Source organism: Octopus sinensis, linkage group LG25 (genome assembly GCF_006345805.1).
Source record: "Octopus sinensis linkage group LG25, ASM634580v1, whole genome shotgun sequence".
In the NCBI taxonomy this organism is placed as follows: Eukaryota; Metazoa; Mollusca; class Cephalopoda; order Octopoda; family Octopodidae; genus Octopus; species Octopus sinensis.
In genome coordinates this window covers 20,767,906-20,789,284 of record NC_043021.1, presented here as the reverse complement: position 1 = coordinate 20,789,284, position 21,379 = coordinate 20,767,906, and the positions used below count along the sequence as shown (strand labels likewise).

The 21,379-nt window shown below is 40.5% G+C and overlaps 1 protein-coding gene across 1 annotated transcript; it reads right to left on the bottom strand.

The window, feature by feature from the left end:
- Positions 1 to 873: 873 nt before the first annotated feature.
- On the bottom strand, positions 874 to 20,227 carry LOC118767871. Its single transcript, XM_036513216.1, has 4 exons — positions 19,764 to 20,227; positions 10,511 to 10,546; positions 5,347 to 5,354; positions 874 to 1,356 (listed from the first exon to the last, which is right to left on the bottom strand). The coding sequence occupies exons 1-4, from the start codon at positions 20,112 to 20,114 to the stop codon at positions 1,296 to 1,298; spliced, it is 456 nt and encodes a 151-aa protein (XP_036369109.1). The 5' UTR covers positions 20,115 to 20,227; the 3' UTR covers positions 874 to 1,295.
- Between the last annotated feature and the right edge of the window lie 1,152 nt (positions 20,228 to 21,379).

Here is a 21,379-nt window from a genome sequence, read left to right as displayed (position 1 = left end):
TTTTTTTTCCTGTTTTTTTTTACAATCTATCAAAAATACAAAAAGAAAAAACAGATATGGTTAAGATAGTTTCAAACTTTGGCGATCCTTCGGTATAGGTACCGGAAGTGGCTTTGTTTACATTTCTGGAGATAACAGAAACCCTTTTCTCCTAACATCCCATATTTATAAAAAAAAACAACACTTTCTTGAAATGTATCTGGTACTTCCGGTACCTATACCGAAGTTACGCCCAAACTTTTATTCAACCTCTCCGTACCCGCTCCATTTTTTTTTTTAAGTTTCAGCCGGGGAGGACGGTTGGCGACCCCTCGATATTGGTATAGCGTTGGAATCAGGACAGGACGTCATTCGCCCTATTAAAGAAATTAAATATTACACAGAGAATGTGAATATTTGTTGACAACGGAAACTCGAGTTAGCAACCCGACAGAAGAATAGAGCAGAGATTATGTAATTAGTTCATAATGGAAAGTTCTTCAGATTTCGAATTTTCGATTTTGGTCTTGAATCACTTTTATCTCGCGATGTTCGACGATCACTTCAACACTTGATGCGTGGCACACCGTGTGCCTGTTCAGATAAAGTCAATTTGAAGAGGGGGAGCTCATATGCGGCACGAACATTTGATAACAATAAACAAATCATTCGTGCATGTCGTTCGGCAAACGAAGAGTCCGTTAAATAGAAAATGTCTTTTACGTTTCGAGCCTACGCTCTTCTACAGAAAGGTACACAGAAAAAACAAGGAGAGAAAAAAATGTGTGTAGTGGCTAACAATATATATATATACATCTAATATAGGATGAAATTTTTTACGAAAAGAAATTTTATCAATGGCCAGCATATTAAAAAAATACCTTCAAAGGTTAAATTTTTTATTTAATTTATTTATTTTTGTCCCACACTCGTTCGGCAACGTTTTCGCTTTCGGCCATTTTTAGATTTACAGTTTTTAAAAGTAGGGAGTAAAGATTTACTAAAACTACTTACGGAAACCAAACACCGCCCAAATTAACTTTTTCCGTGCAAAGATTGTTTTTTGTTTTGTTTTGTTTTGTTCCTTGCATAATGGCAATTATTATAACTTGGTTTGCGAGTTGGTTATTGAAATAAAATACAAGAGACTTTGGATTTTTGACACTTCTCTAAATGAAGAGATGCTGTCGGTGACATGAGGGTAAATTTGAAGTTTATAGATTGTTTCGGAACAGTAAAATTCGGCAACGTGCTTTTTGGATTTTGTTGGTTTTTCTTTCTTTTAGCAATGGAATATTTTTTTTAAATTCATAATTCTACAAGAAGAAGTCATCAGAATCCGTGCTTGAGTCATCAAAATCCATGTATAAGCCATCAAAATCCATGCTTAACCAGGCTATTGATCCACTTCGGACTGTTATACTTTGGCCATCGTTAAGCGTCGTGAACTTCGATTGTGATAGTGCCGCCGACGTAACGTAAACCCTTATCTTCAAGTCTGGTTGACTCCGACTTTGCAGCTCTTTGAAAACGTATAGCCTCCTATTGTCAGTGCTGTAGTATTCCCATCCTTTAGGTAAACCGAAATTACAGGAATGCTGTCAGGCGTGATTGTACCTTTGACTAAATCTGAAATGGTTTTTGTCAATGTTGTCCCGTTACGGAACTTACAGGCAATTGAATTGAGTATAGCGGATGTCGCTTGGACTGAGTCTAAGGCTCATTGTGTTTGTGAGTGTATATATAGTCTTCGTACCAGGTGGAAAGAAATACCGTAGATGCTATTGAAAATAATTCAAGAGAGGAAAGTTTACTCACAGTATGTATATTTCCAGGATTTCTAAATTCAGTCGAGAAATGACATCGAAAGGATCGTTCGTAATCAAGGAAAATTGCCGATACTTAATGCATAGAATTCGATTAACGTAGTGTGTAGAAGTCTTAATTAATATTCCATAGTATCCGAAGTGATTGATTGAAATATAATATTGTAGAAGTGAAGGCTTGTTGAGATGTGTGAATGTAATAATTCAGTTGCGAGTGCGTTTAGCAAGCGACGACTTGAGGTGTAGGAAGCGAATGCGTCATCTGAAATAGCCAGGGTAATAAATACAGAAGTGCGCGCGCGATTATGCTTTTCGTGGAAATTAAAGTGAAAGTAAATTCGTTCTATTTATAGTTTTCGGTTTTTCCTTTCTTTTCACGGAACAGACATGTGAGATAGGAGTTCGTTAATGCAGCCGTACCATGAAAAGAGACGAAAGAACAATGCAGAAATATGTTTCTATAAATAATGCTTATGTGCCTATGTGTGTATATATATACATACACATATATTACGTAGTATATGTATATACATACACACATATATTATACATATATATCCCTGTACCTTGCAGGCGAGATACTGTACAGTCAATTGTCTTACATCACAGGTGTAGATGTGTGTCTGTCCCCTTAGGTGACTTCTTGAATAAGTACCTCGTTTTTTAGTCATCGTTTTGCTTAGTTGTTGCAATATTCTAGTGTCCCCTTAAGGAACTGATAGAAAAGACACACTTCCTCTCAAAGAAGTTTATAAAAACTATAAAAAGATACGTAAAAATGTATATGAGAAGAGACTCTCGTGAAATCCCATTTTCCGTCTCTGATTTTCTTATATAAACTGATATCATTTAAAATAATTCAATGAAAAGGAATGTATTACAAAAACTAAAAGGAGAAAGAAAAAAATATCAATGCAGGAGCCCCCAAACAGGCATTGTCAAGATACCAGACATTCAAGTCTAGGTCAGCTCCCATCTTGATAACATCGTCAATAGCCAGGGCAAATAGAGAAGGTCCAAGTGGGTGGGTCATCCTGTTAATTTCAGGATAACATCAAAACGACATGAATAAAAGAAAATATTACATTTGATAGAATAATCTGAATACTGAAGGGTCAAACAACTGTATGTCTACATTTGCCCACCCACCCCTGTATTCACTAATCCAGCATTGACAGATCAATATCTTTATATATAAAAGAGAGGTTGTGTGTCTGTCTCCCACGATTTATATTCCTAACTACTCCCACATTTTGCGGTGCAGTTTAACCAAAACCGGGTATCTTATAGTCGTGATTCATATCGAGCCCTTCTGGGTATTAGCGCGCGTCTACGATGAGTCTACGATTAAAAAAAAATTTACCATCATTTTTTCCATTTTAATGCATTTTTTCGCTAATATATAAGGGAAATAACTCTCTAAAAATGTCTACGATGAGTCAACGATTAAAAAAAAATTCACCATCATTTTTTCCATTTTTAATGCATTTTTTTTGTTATAACTCTCTAAAAATGCTTATATAGTTATTTCCCTTACAACCCGAGCAACGCCGGGCGATACTGCTAGTTTGATGATAAAAAAAGACAATAATAATAAATATGGTTCAAGTGGGTCATCCTGTTGGACTTCAAGACAGGTGGAATGAGGTGGTCACAAAGGCGAGGTTGGAGGGCTCCCGATAAGCTTGCCAAGCAAAGTGATAGAGGTTTTGAGCAGTCTCCCTTACTACACGGAAGATGACATCCCAACTGATGGAATTGAAGGCGTTTTTGAAGTCTAGTTTAAGGATGACCTTTGGGGACTCAGAAGGCAAGTTAGTGAAAGCTCTAGTGGCATGGGCTTCAGCCTCATAGTCTAGCTTAGTACCCACCCGTAGCTGGGTAGGAGAAAATTTGGCTGACAGGCATTTAGAAATTGAAGACAGACACACTGTCGCAGAGTACCACCAATTGCTATAGGGCGGAAGTCACCATTGGGCTTGGTAAGAGCAAATAGTTGGCACCAAAGAACAGGGGACGAATGTAGGGAAGAACACACTCGCACGAGAACAAGTTTATAAACTGCGATAGGTTCTCCAAGAGCTCAAGACCAACATCACCGGCTGACAGGGAGATGTCGAGACCGTAAGCTATCGATCCCAGCACCAGAAACCCACTGGAAAAGATGCAATCGGGATTTCCTGGCCGGCGGCCCGTGTCTCTCGGCATGTAAGGCGGAGCGCTATGAAAGGCCGATCACATTTGTGGAGGTCATAGAGGTGCTTTCTGAGTGCCCCGGGGACAAGTCGCCCGGACTGGATGGTCTTCCTTACGAATTTTATAAGAGTATGCCAAACTTGTTCGGGAACATACTGGCCGGTGTATATGCGAACTGGTAGCAGAACAGGAGAATCCCTAAATATGTGAGCCGGGGAGTAGTGACACTGATCAGGAAGGACCCGAGCAAGGGGAATGACATTAATAACTTTAGGCCCATAATTCTGCTAAACACAGAGTTAAAGATTTTGGCCAATTGTTAGCCAAGAGATTGAGACTTGTAGTGGGCGACCTGGTGGGAGAAGCACAGACATGTGCCATCCCAGGCAGGACAATACACGACAACCTTCACCTCATACACGACACTATAGAGCGGGTGGGTAAAATTTCTGGCAAATGTAGGGCGCTGGTGAATTTAGACCAGTCTAAGGCATTCGATAGGGTTGACCATCGGTATCTGGGAGCAGTCCTCAGGGCGGTTGGACTGGACTCGACTGTTCGTAGATGGTTCAATGCTATGTATAGCGACATCGATTCAATCGTCCGGGTAAACGGTTCCTTCTCGAAGCCGTTCGTGATCGAACGTTCAATTCGCCAGGCCTGCCTCCGCTTCTGTATGTATTGGCACTTGAGCCACTGCTGCGGAAATTGGAGGCCACGCGGGGAGATCCGCGTGATCTATGTTACGGTAGGAGAGTGACGGCATATGCGGATGATGTCACCATCATCGTGTCTGATGAAGGGCAGCTACCTCGTGTAGAAGAGGCCATCAAAAGATACGAAGAGGTGGCAGGAGCAAAAATTAACTAGGAAGTATCAGTCGGCTTGCAACTCGGCACCCGTAGGGGCAAGTCGATGTCTCCAAACAGCTTCGTGGGACGTTGGACGGAGGGCCCGGTTAAATTGCTTGGAGTCTGGTTTGGACCAGATCTCCAGATGGAGAAAAACTGGAGCGAGGTCACAGGCAAGGTGACGGCCATAACCCAGACTTGATCTGGGAGGTTGCTATCCTTGCTAGGGAGGGTCGAGGTTGCACAGGTGTTTATAGCATCGGTTATAACCAACTGCCTAACCGATGTGCCTTGCCCTGGAGAGTGGCTGACCAAGCTGGAATGGATCCTTTTCCGCTTTTTGTGGAATGGGAAACCACCACTTGTGAGGCGCCTCATGTGCTGCCAGAAACCGTTAAAGGGTGGGTTAGGGATGCCTTGGCTGATGATGCTGAGGTTGAGAAAACTGGCTCTACTGGATGGTGAACGGGTGTAGTCACCGCATGTCAAGTTCTTCCTTCCACAATTGACGTTCCCTCGGGACGTGGGCGCATGGATCACGCGGAGAACAAAAATGAGCGAATGGAAGAGGGAGTGCAGACATGCACTCGCTCTGTTCTCCCGAACAAGCAATACCGGCAGCGGGGCTACCACTACGGGTTGGTAGAGCATATGTCCGACGACATCCTGGGGGAGAGTAGGCTTCGAAGAGGAACAGCTTGTCAACCTGTTCGGAAGGACATTCGGGCCGAGGTATCTGGACAACTTCCAGACATCCTTGGCCTAGTTGTGCTACCGATCAGCCTTGTCAGTTCGAGGGAGGTTGTCAAGGCATGGCGGTGGTACCCCACCCACATGCCCGAGGTGCGGGCGTGTCAGTGAAACTGTCACGCACGCCTTCGTACATTGTGAGGAACTAAGGGGACTGATAACCTATATCGGACAACTGGTGTCAGATAGGGATTTCCTGGGGACCATGAGTAATGGAGCAACTCAGTCACTGGAAGAAAGACATACAATTCCGAGCTGTAACGTATGTCCTAATCCCGCTTTTGCTGACAAACGGGTGAACACGTTGCTAAGTTTGGGCGAAGCAGCTGCTGTCTCTAGCGTTCGGGTCGGGCTGTGTCAAAGGATCTGTTACCACTGAAGGGTCTCCATCAGATCGAAGAGAAGGTAGGTTCCTTTATTTCGAATCTCTCGCACACACCACAGCCTTAATTCGAATTCGCTATGAAGATGAACTTTATTCTCGCGTTTATTTATAGACAGCATTTAGGCAATCCGATCAGAAACAGCGTAAGATACGTTAAGATATTCACCTATTTTCTCATGTCGTGCTTTGTTTTAAAAAATAAGCGATAAATGTGGTCCAATCGATGTGTTGGTTAATTTGTGGTTTCCGCCATGATTGATCGTTAGCCACTACACACATTTTTTTCTCTCCTTGTTTTTTTCTGTGTCTCTTTCTGTAGAAGAGCGTAGGCTCGAAACGTAAAATACTTTTCCTATTCCTGAGCGTTATACTAATACATCTGTTTGTTTTGTACACCACCTGTCTTCGTCTTTTGTTTTTTTTCGTAAACTCTCCCTATATATATATATATATATATAAATATCTTCTCTATTTATATAACTGAAATGCGAAAGATTTGTTTGTTTGTTTTTCCGTCTGGTTTTGGCATTGAGAACGGGTTAAAGGCCACTAGATCCCGTCGGATTGACTCCAAAATTTACAGAGACATGTAAAATGAGGTGATGATGCCGAGGTTGACTTTCCCTTTCATCTTTTCGATGTGGATAAATTAAGTACCTATTTCTTTATTTACCCACAAGGGGCTAAACATAGAGGGAACAAACAAAGACAGACCAACAGATCGAGTCGATTACATCGACCCCAGTGCGTAACTGGTACTTAATTATCGACCCCGAAAGGATGAAAGGCAAAGTCGACCTCGGCAGAATTTGAACTCAAAACATGTAGACAGACGAAATTACGCTAAGTATTTTGCCCGGCGTGCTAACGGTTCTGCCAGCGATAAATTAAGTACCGGTCACGCACTGGGTCGATATAATCGACTTAATCCGCCTGTCCTTCTTTGTCTCCTCTGTGTTTAGCCTCCCTTGTGGGGGTAGTAAAGAAAATGGGTTGTCAAGCGGTCGGGTTGAAACAAACACAGTCATAAAGACAGACACACATGGACCCATTGACTTTCATGAATAGTGAAACACTCGCACGATGTATTTATGTATGTATAGAGCAGTGCTTTTCAACCTTTTTGCTGGAGCGGAACCACAAGGAAACGTTCCACTGGCTCGAGGAACCCCTGTGCAACAATTTAATTGTCTTATATGCACACATATCTGCACAGGAGAATTAAAAATTACTGTCGATTTTAGCATTTTTGTAACTTCTTGCGCAACCCCTGGACTGTACTGGCGGAACCCTGGTTGAAAACCACTGATGTACGTATACATGGAAGATAGCAGGTACACGTGCGAGCGTGTTCCACTTAATATATTTGTATTCACACACACACACACACACACATACAGTGTGTTTCACTATTCAACTCATAGACATAAAAGTCAATGGGAGTGTGTGTGTGTGTGTGTGTATGAAATTCATTGTGTAAATGTAAAGCGGTGAGTAAGAAGGAAAAACCGAACGGCAGCAACCGAAAATGAAAGTAAATACTTGTCAGCCTGTGTATGTGTATCTAGACTTGGTCCGTATGGCTTGGCCTGTGTCTGTGTGCACGATATATACAGCGGCATTTGCCTTGGAGTGAGAGCAGAAAGTGAAAGATGTATATGAATTGGAGGTGAGAGAGAGAGAGAGAGAGAGTGAGTGTTGTCATGTGTGTATTTTTTTTTGCATCAGGAATGGCTGTGTGGTAAGTAGCTTGCTTACCAACCACATGGTTCTGGGTTCAGTCCCACGGCGTGGCACCTTGGGCAAGTGTCTTCTACTATAGCCTCGGGCTGATCAAAGCCTTGTGAGTGGATTTGGTAGACGGAAACTAAAAGAAGCCCGTCGTATATATGTATATATATATACCTGCCTTTACCTTCGAAACACGCATTGAGTCGAACCAGGGGCAGCTGATGAAGGGGAATTTAATGCATTTTTTGCTATTTTTTGGCTATAACTCTCTAAAAATTCTTTATAGTTATTTCCCTTACAATCTCGAGCAACGCCGGGAGATACTGCTAGTAGTCTATAAATTTAGGATGCTTTTGAAAGATACAATATTTTATCATCAGAATATATATACTTTCTCACACAACAATTAAGATATATTTATTTTAAATCGTTCATCTTTCTCAACACACACACACGCAAAAATTAGTTTGGGCCCGATTTTTATTACTATTTTCTTTTTCCTTAGTGAAAATCGTGCGGGTAAAAAGATCAATTGGGGGTAGGGGTTGAAATATCCGAGGCTTCCACCTCACCCCACCCCGTTTTTCGGACCCCAACAAGGGTTTTGTAGCATATTAGGTCACAGGAATTCATTCAACGAAACAAAAAAAAAAATTCCAATGATTCCGAGAAGCGGGGAGTCCCCTCTTCTTCCGAACCAAAATAAGGGATTTGCAGCATTAGGAGGTCATGGTACCTGATCCCACGCAAAAGAATCGAGGAGTTAATCGCTGGATTTTTTTCTCTTTCTTGTAATCCACGTAGACATATAGAGAGATTACGAATCTTTGAGAATTTTTTTTTTAATTTTCTTGAAAAAAACACTCAAATTCCTTGTCCAACTTCAATATCCATCAGCTCCCCACTTTCAAAAGGCTAAAAACTCCCAATGTTTCACTTTTAATTTTTAGAAAGTGAGGAAGTTTTTCCAGAAATAATGTCGTTTAGCTGCTGTTTCTAGCATGTCGGGTTTTCTGGTAATGGTCTGAGATTTTTGAATGCGTGAAACATCAAGGGAATTTTGAGCTTTTTGAAAGCGGGAGGTGATGGGTGGGGGAGGGGGGATTAAATTTTTTTTTTAAATCCCAGATTCGTAATCTCTGTTTTTCTACATGGATTAAAAAGAATTCGAAAACAAAGTTAATAATTGAGAAATTGGGGTGAAAGAAATTAAAACTTTGAAAGCGTGGTTTTTGGACAAAATCGTATTCTTCAATATCGTAAACAGATATTAAAAAAAAAAAATTTTGAAAAAAAAAAAAAGTGTGTACATTCGCTTACCTTCGCTCTACATGTGTGTATATATATATATATATATATTCAAATCCCGTTTTTAGCACAACAGACTTTGCGATAGAAAAGAAAACAAAAACAAAAGAATGCCACCTTTTTTTCTTCTTTTCAAATTTTTATTTACCCAAGATTATTTTGGGTTTTTGAGTTACATTTTTTCCCCGTTTTTTACAGTCTATCAAAAATACAAAAAGAAAAAACAGATATGGTTAAGATAGTTTCAAACTTTGGCGATCCTTCGGTATAGGTACCGGAAGTGGCTTTGTTTACATTTCTGAAGATAACAGAAACCCTTTTCTCCTAACCCTAACATCCCATATTTATAAAAAAAAAGAACACTTTCTTGAAATGTATCTGGTACTTCCGGTACCTATACCGAAGTTACGCCCAAACTTTTATTCAACCTCTCCGTACCCGCTCCATTTTTTTTTTTAAAGTTTCAGCCGGGGAGGACGGTTGGCGACCCCTCGATATTGGTATAGCGTTGGAATCAGGACAGGACGTCATTCGCCCTATTAAAGAAATTAAATATTACACAGAGAATGTGAATATTTGTTGACAACGGAAACTCGAGTTAGCAACCCGACAGAAGAATAGAGCAGAGATTATGTAATTAGTTCATAATGGAAAGTTCTTCAGATTTCGAATTTTCGATTTTGGTCCTTGAATCACTTTTATCTCGCGATGTTCGACGATCACTTCAACACTTGATGCGTGGCACACCGTGTGCCTGTTCAGATAAAGTCAATTTGAAGAGGGGGAGCTCATGTGCGGCACGAACATTTGATAACAATAAACAAATCATTCGTGCATGTCGTTCGGCAAACGAAGAGTCCGTTAAATAGAAAATGTCTTTTACGTTTCGAGCCTACGCTCTTCTACAGAAAGGTACACAGAAAAAACAAGGAGAGAAAAAAATGTGTGTAGTGGCTAACAATATATATATATACATCTAATATAGGATGAAATTTTTTACGAAAAGAAATTTTATCAATGGCCAGCATATTAAAAAAAACCTTCAAAGGTTAAATTTTTATTTAATTTATTTATTTTTGTCCCACACTCGTTCGGCAACGTTTTCGCTTTCGGCCATTTTTAGATTTACAGTTTTTAAAAGTAGGGAGTAAAGATTTACTAAAACTACTTACGGAAACCAAACACCGCCCAAATTAACTTTTTCCGTGCAAAGATTGTTTTTTGTTTTGTTTTGTTTTGTTCCTTGCATAATGGCAATTATTATAACTTGGTTTGCGAGTTGGTTATTGAAATAAAATACAAGAGACTTTGGATTTTTGACACTTCTCTAAATGAAGAGATGCTGTCGGTGACATGAGGGTAAATTTGAAGTTTATAGATTGTTTCGGAACAGTAAAATTCGGCAACGTGCTTTTTGGATTTTGTTGGTTTTTCTTTCTTTTAGCAATGGAATATTTTTTTTAAATTCATAATTCTACAAGAAGAAAGAAGTCATCAGAATCCGTGCTTGAGTCATCAAAATCCATGTATAAGCCATCAAAATCCATGCTTAACCAGGCTATTGATCCACTTCGGACTGTTATACTTTGGCCATCGTTAAGCGTCGTGAACTTCGATTGTGATAGTGCCGCCGAGTAACGTAAACCCTTATCTTCAAGTCTGGTTGACTCCGACTTTGCAGCTCTTTGAAAACGTATAGCCTCCTATTGTCAGTGCTGTAGTATTTCCCATCCTTTAGGTAAACCGAAATTACAGGAATGCTGTCAGGCGTGATTGTACCTTTGACTAAATCTGAAATGGTTTTTGTCAATGTTGTCCCGTTACGGAACTTACAGGCAATTGAATCTTGAGTATAGCGGATGTCGCTTGGACTGAGTCTAAGGCTCATTGTGTTTGTGAGTGTATATATAGTCTTCGTACCAGGTGGAAAGAAATACCGTAGATGCTATTGAAAATAATTCAAGAGAGGAAAGTTTACTCACAGTATGTATATTTCCAGGATTTCTAAATTCAGTCGAGAAATGACATCGAAAGGATCGTTCGTAATCAAGGAAAATTGCCGATACTAATGCATAGAATTCGATTAACGTAGTGTGTAGAAGTCTTAATTAATATTCCATAGTATCCGAAGTGATTGATTGAAATATAATATTGTAGAAGTGAAGGCTTGTTGAGATGTGTGAATGTATATAATTTCAGTTGCGAGTGCGTTTAGCAAGCGACGACTTGAGGTGATAGGAAGCGAATGCGTCATCTGAAATAGCCAGGGTATAAAATACAGAAGTGCGCGCGCGATTATGCTTTTCGTGGAAATTAAAGTGAAAGTAAATTCGTTCTATTTATAGTTTTCGGTTTTTCCTTTCTTTTCACGGAACAGACATGTGAGATAGGAGTTCGTTAATGCAGCCGTACCATGAAAAGAGACGAAAGAACAATGCAGAAATATGTTTCTATAAATAATGCTTATGTGCCTATGTGTGTATATATATACATACACATATATTACGTAGTATATGTATATACATACACACATATATATATACATATATATCCCTGTACCTTGCAGGCGAGATACTGTACAGTCAATTGTCTTACATCACAGGTGTAGATTGTGTCTGTCCCCTTAGGTGACTTCTTGAATAAGTACCTCGTTTTTTAGTCATCGTTTTGCTTAGTTGTTGCAATATTCTAGTGTCCCCTTAAGGAACTGATAGAAAAGACACACTTCCTCTCAAAGAAGTTTATAAAAACTATAAAAAGATACGTAAAAATGTATATGAGAAGAGACTCTCGTGAAATCCCATTTTCCGTCTCTGATTTTCTTATATAAACTGATATCATTTAAAATAATTCAATGAAAAGGAATGTATTTTACAAAAACTAAAAGGAGAAAGAAAAAAATATCAATGCAGGAGCCCCCAAACAGGCATTGTCAAGATACCAGACATTCAAGTCTAGGTCAGCTCCCATCTTGATAACATCGTCAATAGCCAGGGCAAATAGAGAAGGTCCAAGTGGGTGGGTCATCCTGTTAATTTCAGGATAACATCAAAACGACATGAATAAAAGAAAATATTACATTTGATAGAATAATCTGAATACTGAAGGGTCAAACACTGTATGTCTACATTTGCCCACCCACCCCTGTATTCACTAATCCAGCATTGACAGATCAATATCTTTATATATAAAAGAGAGGTTGTGTGTCTGTCTCCCACGATTTATATTCCTAACTACTCCCACATTTTGCGGTGCAGTTTAACCAAAACCGGGTATCTTATAGTCGTGATTCATATCGAGCCCTTCTGGGTATTAGCGCGCGTCTACGATGAGTCTACGATTAAAAAAAAATTTACCATCATTTTTTCCATTTTAATGCATTTTTTCGCTAAATTATAAGGGAAATAACTCTCTAAAAATGTCTACGATGAGTCAACGATTAAAAAAAAATTCACCATCATTTTTTCCATTTTAATGCATTTTTTTTGTTATAACTCTCTAAAAATGCTTATATAGTTATTTCCCTTACAAACCCGAGCAACGCCGGGCGATACTGCTAGTTTGATGATAAAAAAAGACAATAATAATAAATATGGTTCAAGTGGGTCATCCTGTTGGACTTCAAAGACAGGTGGAATGAGGTGGTCACCAAAGGCGAGGTTGGAGGGCTCCCGATAAGCTTGCCAAGCAAAGTGATAGAGGTTTTGAGCAGTCTCCCTTACTACACGGAAGATGACATCCCAACTGATGGAATTGAAGGCGTTTTTGAAGTCTAGTTTAAGGATGACCTTTGGGGACTCAGAAGGCAAGTTAGTGAAAGCTCTAGTGGCATGGGCTTCAGCCTCATAGTCTAGCTTAGTACCACCCGTAGCTGGGTAGGAGAAAATTTGGCTGACAGGCATTTAGAAATTGAAGACAGACACACCTGTCGCAGAGTACCACCAATTGCTATAGGGCGGAAGTCACCATTGGGCTTGGTAAGAGCAAATAGTTTGGCACCAAAGAACAGGGGACGAATGTAGGGAAGAACACACTCGCACGAGAACAAGTTTATAAACTGCGATAGGTTCTCCAAGAGCTCAAGACCAACATCACCGGCTGACAGGGAGATGTCGAGACCGTAAGCTATCGATCCCAGCACCAGAAACCCACTGGAAAAGATGCAATCGGGATTTCCTGGCCGGCGGCCCGTGTCTCTCGGCATGTAAGGCGGAGCGCTATGAAAGGCCGATCACATTTGTGGAGGTCATAGAGGTGCTTTCTGAGTGCCCCGGGGACAAGTCGCCCGGACTGGATGGTCTTCCTTACGAATTTTATAAGAGTATGCCAAACTTGTTCGGGAACATACTGGCCGGTGTATATGCGAACTGGTAGCAGAACAGGAGAATCCCTAAATATGTGAGCCGGGGAGTAGTGACACTGATCAGGAAGGACCCGAGCAAGGGGAATGACATTAATAACTTTAGGCCCATAATTCTGCTAAACACAGAGTTAAGATTTTGGCCAATTGTTAGCCAAGAGATTGAGACTTGTAGTGGGCGACCTGGTGGGAGAAGCACAGACATGTGCATCCCAGGCAGGACAATACACGACAACCTTCACCTCATACACGACACTATAGAGCGGGTGGGTAAAATTCTGGCAAATGTAGGGCGCTGGTGAATTTAGACCAGTCTAAGGCATTCGATAGGGTTGACCATCGGTATCTGGGAGCAGTCCTCAGGGCGGTTGGACTGGACTCGACTGTTCGTAGATGGATGCTATGTATGATAGCACATCGATTCAATCGTCCGGGTAAACGGTTCCTTCTCGAAGCCGTTCGTGATCGAACGTTCAATTCGCCAGGCCTGCCTCCGCTTCTGTATGTATTGGCACTTGAGCCACTGCTGCGGAAATTGGAGGCCACGCGGGGAATCCGCGTGATCTATGTTACGGTAGGAGAGTGACGGCATATGCGGATGATGTCACCATCATCGTGTCTGATGAAGGGCAGCTACCTCGTGTAGAAGAGGCCATCAAAAGATACGAAGAGGTGGCAGGAGCAAAAATTAACTAGGAAGTATCAGTCGGCTTGCAACTCGGCACCCGTAGGGGCAAGTCGATGTCTCCAAACAGCTTCGTGGGACGTTGGACGGAGGGCCCGGTTAAATTGCTTGGAGTCTGGTTTGGACCAGATCTCCAGATGGAGAAAAACTGGAGCGAGGTCACAGGCAAGGTGACGGCCATAACCCAGACTTGATCTGGGAGGTTGCTATCCTTGCTAGGGAGGGTCGAGGTTGCACAGGTGTGTTTTATAGCATCGGTTATAACCAACTGCCTAACCGATGTGCCTTGCCCTGGAGAGTGGCTGACCAGCTGGAATGGATCCTTTTCCGCTTTTTGTGGAATGGGAAACCACCACTTGTGAGGCGCCTCATGTGCTGCCAGAAACCGTTAAAGGGTGGGTTAGGGATGCCTTGGCTGATGATGCGCTGAGGTTGAGAAAACTGGCTCTACCTGGATGGTGAACGGGTGTAGTCACCGCATGTCAAGTTCTTCCTTCCACAATTGACGTTCCCTCGGGACGTGGGCGCATGGATCACGCGGAGAACAAAAATGAGCGAATGGAAGAGGGAGTGCAGACATGCACTCGCTCTGTTCTCCCGAACAAGCAATACCGGCAGCGGGGCTACCACTACGGGTTGGTAGAGCATATGTCCGACGACATCCTGGGGGAGAGTAGGCTTCGAAGAGGAACAGCTTGTCAACCTGTTCGGAAGGACATTCGGGCCGAGGTATCTGGACAACTTCCAGACATCCTTGGCCTAGTTGTGCTACCGATCAGCCTTGTCAGTTCGAGGGAGGTTGTCAAGGCATGGCGTTGGTACCCCACCCACATGCCCGAGGTGCGGGCGTGTCAGTGAAACTGTCACGCACGCCTTCGTACATTGTGAGGAACTAAGGGGACTGATAACCTATATCGGACAACTGGTGTCAGATAGGGATTTCCTGGGGACCATGAGTAATGGAGCAACTCAGTCACTGGAAGAAAGACATACAATTCCGAGCTGTAACGTATGTCCTAATCCCGCTTTTGCTGACAAACGGGTGAACACGTTGCTAAGTTTGGGCGAAGCAGCTGCTGTCTCTAGCGTTCGGGTCGGGCTGTGTCAAAGGATCTGTTACCACTGAAGGGTCTCCATCAGATCGAAGAGAAGGTAGGTTCCTTTATTTCGAATCTCTCGCACACACCACAGCCTTAATTCGAATTCGCTATGAAGATGAACTTTATTCTCGCGTTTATTTATAGACAGCATTTAGGCAATCCGATCAGAAACAGCCGTAAGATATGTTACATCACCTATTTTCTCATGTCGTGCTTTGTTTTAAAAAATAAGCGATAAATGTGGTCCAATCGATGTGTTGGTTAATTTGTGGTTTCCGCCATGATTGATCGTTAGCCACTACACACATTTTTTTCTCTCCTTGTTTTTTTCTGTGTCTCTTTCTGTAGAAGAGCGTAGGCTCGAAACGTAAAATACTTTTCCTATTCCTGAGCGTTATACTAATACATCTGTTTGTTTTGTACACCACCTGTCTTCGTCTTTTGTTTTTTTTCGTAAACTCTCCCTATATAATATATATATATATAATATCTTCTCTATTTATATAACTGAAATGCGAAAGATTTGTTTGTTTGTTTTTCCGTCTGGTTTTGGCATTGAGAACGGGTTAAAGGCCACTAGATCCCGTCGGATTGACTCCAAAATTTACAGAGACATGTAAAATGAGGTGATGATGCCGAGGTTGACTTTCCCTTTCATCTTTTCGATGTGGATAAATTAAGTACCTATTTCTTTATTTACCCACAAGGGGCTAAACATAGAGGGAACAAACAAAGACAGACCAAAAGATCGAGTCGATTACATCGACCCCAGTGCGTAACTGGTACTAATTTATCGACCCCGAAAGGATGAAAGGCAAAGTCGACCTCGGCAGAATTTGAACTCAAAACATGTAGACAGACGAAATTACGCTAAGTATTTTGCCCGGCGTGCTAACGGTTCTGCCAGCGATAAATTAAGTAAGTACGGTCACGCACTGGGTCGATATAATCGACTTAATCCGCCTGTCCTTCTTTGTCTCCTCTGTGTTTAGCCCCTTGTGGGGGTAGTAAAGAAAATGGGTTGTCAAGCGGTCGGGTTGAAACAAACACAGTCATAAAGACAGACACACATGGACCCATTGACTTTCATGAATAGTGAAACACTCGCACGATGTATTTATGTATGTATAGAGCAGTGCTTTTCAACCTTTTTGCTGGAGCGGAACCACAAGGAAACGTTCCACTGGCTCGAGGAACCCCTGTGCAACAATTTAATTGTCTTATATGCACACATATCTGCACAGGAGAATTAAAAATTACTGTCGATTTTAGCATTTTTGTAACTTCTTGCGCAACCCCTGGACTGTACTGGCGGAACCCTGGTTGAAAACCACTGATGTACGTATACATGGAAGATAGCAGGTACACGTGCGGCGTGTTTCCACTTAATATATTTGTATTCACACACACCCACACACACACATACAGTGTGTTTCACTATTAACTCATAGACATAAAAGTCAATGGGAGTGTGTGTGTGTGTGTGTGTATGAAATTCATTGTGTAAATGTAAAGCGGTGAGTAAGAAGGAAAAACCGAACGGCAGCAACCGAAAATGAAAGTAAATACTTGTCAGCCTGTGTATGTGTATCTAGACTTGGTCCGTATGGCTTGGCCTGTGTCTGTGGTGCACGATATATACAGCGGCATTTGCCTTGGAGTGAGAGCAGAAAGTGAAAGATGTATATGAATTGGAGGTGAGAGAGAGAGAGAGAGAGAGTGAGTGTTGTCATGTGTGTATTTTTTTTGCATCAGGAATGGCTGTGTGGTAAGTAGCTTGCTTACCAACCACATGGTTCTGGGTTCAGTCCACGGCGTGGCACCTTGGGCAAGTGTCTTCTACTATAGCCTCGGGCTGATCAAAGCCTTGTGAGTGGATTTGGTAGACGGAAACTAAAAGAAGCCCGTCGTATATATGTATATATATATACCTGCCTTTACCTTCGAAACACGCATTGAGTCGAACCAGGGCAGCTGATGAAGGGGAATTTAATGCATTTTTTGCTATTTTTTGGCTATAACTCTCTAAAAATTCTTTATAGTTATTTCCCTACAATCTCGAGCAACGCCGGGAGATACTGCTAGTAGTCTATAAATTTAGGATGCTTTTGAAAGATACAATATTTTATCATCAGAATATATCTTTCTCACACAACAATTAAGATATATTTATTTTAAATCGTTCATCTTTCTCAACACACACACACGCAAAAATTAATTAGTTTGGCCCGATTTTTATTACTATTTTCTTTTTCCTTAGTGAAAATCGTGCGGGTAAAAAGATCAATTGGGGGTAGGGGTTGAAATATCCGAGGCTTCCACCTCACCCCACCCCGTTTTTCGGACCCCAACAAGGGTTTTGTAGCATATTAGGTCACAGGAATTCATTCAACGAAACAAAAAAAAAAATTCCAATGATTCCGAGAAGCGGGGAGTCCCCCTCTTCTTCCGAACCAAAATAAGGGATTTGCAGCATATTAGGAGGTCATGGTACCTGATCCCACGCAAAAGAATCGAGGAGTTAATCGCTGGATTTTTTTCTCTTTCTTGTAATCCACGTAGACATATAGAGAGATTACGAATCTTTGAGAATTTTTTTTTTAATTTTCTTGAAAAAACACTCAAATTCCTTGTCCAACTTCAAATATCCATCAGCTCCCCACTTTCAAAAGGCTAAAAACTCCCAATGTTTCACTTTTAACTTTTTAGAAAGTGAGGAAGTTTTTCCAGAAATAATGTCGTTTAGCTGCTGTTTCTAGCATGTCGGGTTTTCTGGTAATGGTCTGAGATTTTTGAATGCGTGAAACATCAAGGGAATTTTGAGCTTTTTGAAAGCGGGGAGGTGATGGGTGGGGGAGGGGGGATTAAATTTTTTTTTTTTAAATCCCAGATTCGTAATCTCTGTTTTTCTACATGGATTAAAAAGAATTCGAAAACAAAGTTAATAATTGAGAAATTGGGGTGGAAGAATTAAGAAATTAAACTTTGAAAGCGTGGTTTTTGGACAAAATCGTATTCTTCAATATCGTAAACAGATATTAAAAAAAAAAAATTTTGAAAAAAAAAAAAAAGTGTGTACATTCGCTTTACCTTCGCTCTTACATGTGTGTATATATATATATAATATATATCAAATCCCGTTTTTAGCACAACAGACTTTGCGATAGAAAAGAAAACAAAAACAAAAGAATGCCACCTTTTTTTCTTCTTTTCAAATTTTTATTTACCCAAGATTATTTTGGGTTTTTGAGTTACATTTTTTCCCCGTTTTTTACAGTCTATCAAAAATACAAAAAGAAAAAACAGATATGGTTAAGATAGTTTCAAACTTTGGCGATCCTTCGGTTTAGGTACCGGAAGTGGCTTTGTTTACATTTCTGGAGATAACAGAAACCCTTTTCTCCTAACATCCCATATTTATAAAAAAAAACAACACTTCTTGAAATGTATCTGGTACTTCCGGTACCTATACCGAAGTTACGCCCAAACTTTTATTCAACCTCTTCGTACCCGCTCCATTTTTTTTTTTAAGTTTCAGCCGGGGAGGACGGTTGGCGACCCCTCGATATTGGTATAGCGTTGGAATCAGGACAGGACGTCATTCGCCCTATTAAAGAAATTAAATATTACACAGAGAATGTGAATATTTGTTGACAACGGAAACTCGAGTTAGCAACCCAACAGAAGAATAGAGCGGAGATTATGTAATTAGTTCATAATGGAAAGTTCTTCAGATTTCGAATTTTCGATTTTGGTCCTTGAATCACTTTTATCTCGCGATGTTCGACGATCACTTCAACACTTGACGCGTGGCACACCGTGTGCCTGTTCAGATAAAGTCAATTTGAAGAGGGGGAGCTCATATGCGGCACGAACATTTGATAACAATAAACAAATCATTCGTGCATGTCGTTCGGCAAACGAAGAGTCCGTTAAATAGAAAAAGTCTTTTACGTTTCGAGCCTACGCTCTTCTACAGAAAGGTACACAGAAAAAACAAGGAGAGAAAAAAATGTGTGTAGTGGCTAACAATATATATATATATACATCTAATATAGGATGAAATTTTTTACGAAAAGAAATTTTATCAATGGCCAGCATATTAAAAAAATACTTCAAAGGTTAAATTTTTTATTTAGTTTATTTATTTTGTCCCACACTCGTTCGGCAACGTTTTCGCTTTCGGCCATTTTTAGATTTACAGTTTTTAAAAGTAGGGAGTAAAGATTTACTAAAACTACTTACGGAAACCAAACACCGCCCAAATTAACTTTTTCCGCAAAGATTGTTTTTTGTTTTGTTTTGTTTTGTTCCTTGCATAATGGCAATTATTATGACTTGGTTTGCGAGTTGGTTATTGAAATAAAATACAAGAGACTTTGGATTTTTGACACTTCTCTAAATGAAGAGATGCTGTCGGTGACATGAGGGTAAATTTGAAGTTTATAGATTGTTTTCGGAACAGTAAAATTCGGCAACGTGCTTTTTGGATTTTGTTGTTTTTTTCTTTCTTTTAGCAATGGAATATTTTTTTAAAATTCATCATCGGAATCCATGTATAAGTCATCAAAATCCATGTATAAGTCATCAAAATCCATGCTTAACCGGTTGTTTGATGATGGTCCTCGGACTTTTATACTTTGGCCATCGTTAAGCGTCGTGAACTTCGATGGTGGTAGTGCCGCCGACGTAACGTGAACCCTTATCTTCAAGTCTGGTTGACTCCGACTTTGCAGCTCTTTGAAAACGTATAGCCTCCTATTGTCAGTGCTGTAGTATTTCCCATCCTTTAGGTAAACCGAAATTACAGGAATGCCGTCAGGCGTGATTGTACCTTTGACTAAATCTGAAATGGTTTCTGTCAATGTTGTCCCGTTACGGAACTTACAGGCAATTGAATCTTGAGTATAGCGGATGTCGCTTGGACTGAGTCTAAGGCTCATTGTGTTTGTGAGTGTATATATAGTCTTCGTACCAGGTGGAAAGAAATACCGTAGATGCTATTGAAAATAATTCAAGAGTGGAAAGTTTACTCACAGTATGTATATTTCCAGGATTTCTAATTCAGTCGAGAAATGACATCGAAAGGATCGTTCGTAATCAAGGAAAATTGCCGATACTTAATGCATAGAATTCGATTAACGTAGTGTGTAGAAGTCTTAATTAATATTCATAGTATCCGAAGTGATTGATTGAAATATAATATTGTAGAAGTGAAGGCTTGAGATGTTGTGAATGTATATAATTTCAGTTGCGAGTGCGTTTAGCAAGCGACGACTTGAGGTGATAGGAAGCGAATGCGTCATCTGAAATAGCCAGGATATAAAATACAGACGTGCGCGCGCGATTATGCTTTTCGTGGAAATTAAAGTGAAAGTAAATTCGTTCTGTTTATAGTTTTCGGTTTTTCCTTTCTTTTCACGGAACAGACATGTGAGATAGGAGTTCGTTAATGCAGCCGTACCATGAAAAGAGACGAAAGAACAATCTTTGAGACTTTACTGTTTTACAACGAGAGGCATGGAAACACTGTTTATGGTGTCAGCTCTCACAGGAATATACTATATATTAGGGCGGCGAGCTGGCAGAATCGTTGGCACGCCGGGCGAAATGCGTAGCCGTATTTCGTCTGCCGTTACATTCTGAGTTCAAATTCCGCCGTGGTTGACTTTGCCTTTCATCCTTTCGGGGTCGATAATTAAGTACCAGTTACGCACTGGGGTCAATGTAATCGACTTAATCCGTTTGTCTGTCCTTGTTTGCCCCCTCTATGTTTAGCCCCTTGTGGGTAGTAAAGAATAAGGAATATACTATATAATATATATATATTCTATGCAGAAATATGTTTCTATAAATAATGCTTATGTGCCTTTGTGTGTATATATATACATACACATATATTACGTAGTATATGTATATACATACATATATACATACACACATATATATATACATATATATCCCTGTACCTTGCAGGCGAGATACTGTACAGTCAATTGTCTTACATCACAGGTGTAGATTGTGTCTGTCCCCTTAGGTGACTTCTTGAATAAGTACCTCGTTTTTTAGTCATCGTTTTGCTTAGTTGTTGCAATATTCTAGTGTCCCCTTAAGGAACTGATAGAAAAGAGACACTTCCTCTCAAAGAAGTTTATAAAAACTATAAAAAGATACGTAAAAATGTATATGAGAAGAGACTCTCGTGAAA